The following is a 2,878-nucleotide window of genomic DNA, read 5'->3' on the forward strand; positions in this document are numbered from 1 at the left end:
GCTTTGTTACGAAGGGGATTTTATGGGAGGAGTGCCCAAGGGATCCGGTACTGGAACGCTCACTCTGCTGACGGCAGATCCACGACCGCACCCATCACCGCCCATCTCAGCAGAGGTTCGGTGTTTCATTCCGCAAATTGATGTTTCTGGTCAATATAAAGGGACGTGGCTCAATGGATTGCCGAACGGAGATGGAGATTGGCAGTGGGTAAATAAACAGAGTTATCGAGGTGCTGTGAAGAACGGGATACCACAGGGTTCAGGGGTCTTTATAACACCAAAGGTGCACTATGAAGGCTCATTTATCGGTGGACTTCCTGACGGCTACGGCAAGATTACTTGGAAGGGCACTGAAGAAAAAAAAGAGGACACGTACGAGGGCTCGTGGAAGGAAGGATATTTGGATGGAGAAGGCAAATTGATACTGCATGACGGCTCCACGTACACTGGTGAGTGGAAAAGTGGAATTAAGGAGGGAAACGGAGTGGATTTTGTCGTGAAGAAGTACCACTACAGCGGAGAGCTGAAGGCGGGCAAGCGTCATGGCAAGGGAACAATTTCCATGTTAAAGGAGTGTTTTAAATATGAGGGTGAGTTTGTTATGGATGAGCTCACTGGAAATGGTACAATGACGTTAGAAGACGGTACAGTAATAATAGGAGGCTTTGCCAATGGTAAACCGCATGGAAATGTGAAAATCACGCTCCCGACGCAGGATGGGTTTCAGGGTGAGTTCAAAAATGGTGTGGTCAGTGGCCGAGGCACCCTGTTTTACAATGGAGATAAGTACGAGGGTGAAGTTGCCGACAGTGGAAGGCCGCTGCCGATGCGCCATGGACGTGGAGTTTATACTTTTGTTGGGGGTAATGTTCTTGAGTGTACATGGAAGCGAAATGTCCTGCACGGTGATGGTATCTATACAACGTCCACGGGTGATCGATCGACACGTTCCTACGTAGACGGAGTGCTTAAAGCCGTGTCGCCTCAGAGCACCGATGCGCCTCTTTCCCAGAAAGGATTTCCCATAGAATTATCAGAGGAGGCGTTGATGGAGCAGCAGCAGCAGCAGCAATTGAACAAGAAACAGGTTGTGTCTATTCGTCGCTCGCTTCCCAATCGATCCTCCGGCAAGTCGTTTCAGCGAAGTCCGACGAGGCAGATGGATTCATCCGGCGCCACGAGGAGCCCCGTCACGATGCCAAAAGTGAAAAGCTCAAGTATCTCCATAATGACTACGCCGAATCCGGTGAGTCCGCGAAGCGCCGCGGTGGCATCGCCTTCATTCTCGTTTAAATCGGTGCTCCGCATTTCTGAATCCCCCGTAAAGCCTCTCAACGCCATGGCTATAGTGCGACGTAGAACTGTGACTGGAGTGGCGGGGAAGGGGATTGAAGCCGGCGGCAGTAGTCATCTACTTCCATTCACACGGTTTGATGACGGTATCAAGGGGCTGCCAAGGTGCACCGAGAGCTCTGAGGAGTGGAAGGGGGCACAGCCCAATACCTTTCCCCCTGTCGCTGGGGGAGACAAGGGGCTGGTGCAGAGTACCGTCGCCGCGCGTGAAGCCCGCGAGGGCGAGATTCATTCCCTAACGGAGGCCCTTCGGAGGATCAACGAACAGATTTGGCAGGAAAGTTTCATGGCGGACTCTCCGGTAACGACAGGAAATGAGGGGCTGAAGTTGACGAATGCAAGCAGGTTCGACCAATTGGAGTCTCTTCAGCTGGAGAGAAAAGACATTGTCGACAAGCTGAGCGTCATCCTGCGGTAAGTGAAAGAATCCAAGGAGGAGTTCAAAGGAATTTGTGTACCGAGTTAGCACAGACATTGGCGGCACAAGAAAGGGAAATAATAATAATAATAATAGGGGATTGTGAAGAGAATGATCGTGGGAGAGCTGGCGGCCTTAACTAATGTATATATATATCCTGATAGAACTAATGCTCTTTTTTTAAGACGCTTTTCTACCGCATGAATTTTTGGCAAAAAAAAGACTTTAAGGGCATCAGGGAGCAGACAGAGGCCAGAGTATTTTGTTTTATTTTGCCATCCACCCACCCCCTTTTGATTCCCACCCCGCGGCGGGGTCTTGTGGTTGGAGGAGTCCAAATTCTGCCACGTCGTAAGAAATAATATTTCATACACTCACTGAGCGCAAAGGCCACGTGAGCGGTCAACAGAATTCATATATTTTATCAGAAGAAAAACACTGAGGCAATTAACTGCCTCATCGATACTCCCCTTTTTCTCTCTCTTGTTTGGTTTTTGTAAATAATTTTAGGATCCAGCCAGCGGCCCAGAAGATTAATCTAATCTAAATACCAACCAAACGCAGCAACGGTCAAAAGAAACAAGGAATCATTTTGAAGAGAGGATAGAAGAAAAAGAAAGAATTGGGCCGAATTATTTTTTTACGTTTCCTCCACAAGTGACTTTATCTTTTCTCTTTTTTCTTTTTTCTTTTTTCTTTTTTTTTTTTTTTATTTATGTTAAAAAGCAAGAGCGAATACAAGGTTTATGCCTTTTACACCTCCTCCATCTTTATATTTGCAAATACACATTAGTGAAGAACCAAATATGTATTTATGCCCATATTTTTATAATGTTTCATTTATAAACGGATTTGTTTGTCTTTTTTTTTTTTTTTCTTTTTTTTTTTTTCTTGTGAGTTGGAGCTTATTTGCATAAGTGTTTGGATATGGGCCTTGCTGTCCCTTGTGCTTCCTTTTTTCCTTTTTTTTTTTTTTTTCCTTTTTTTTCCTTTTTTTTTTTTGATATTGCTTATTGCTCTTTCCATTTGCAGCTTATTTTAAAGTTGGTTTACCTCAAAAGGGGGGTTTTTTTTTTTTTTTTTTTTTTTTTTTTTTTTTTGGAGGGG

The 2,878-nt window shown here is 45.4% G+C and overlaps 1 protein-coding gene across 1 annotated transcript, besides 6 other annotated features; it reads left to right on the top strand.

Annotated features, from left to right (window-relative positions):
* Tc00.1047053480997.10 (hypothetical protein, conserved) lies at positions 1–1,771 on the top strand (the record flags this gene model as incomplete). Its single annotated transcript, XM_797741.1, has 1 exon — positions 1–1,771. A coding segment is annotated over one exon (1,771 nt), but the record flags the coding sequence as incomplete, so codon positions are not given.
* Positions 1–2,878: a sequence feature (heterozygous, Esmeraldo-like haplotype).
* Positions 1,866–2,307: a mobile genetic element.
* Positions 2,440–2,486: a microsatellite.
* Positions 2,623–2,664: a microsatellite.
* Positions 2,726–2,773: a microsatellite.
* Positions 2,838–2,871: a microsatellite.

Source organism: Trypanosoma cruzi, genomic scaffold (assembly GCF_000209065.1).
Source record: "Trypanosoma cruzi strain CL Brener 1047053516369 genomic scaffold, whole genome shotgun sequence".
Taxonomy (NCBI): domain Eukaryota; phylum Euglenozoa; class Kinetoplastea; order Trypanosomatida; family Trypanosomatidae; genus Trypanosoma; species Trypanosoma cruzi.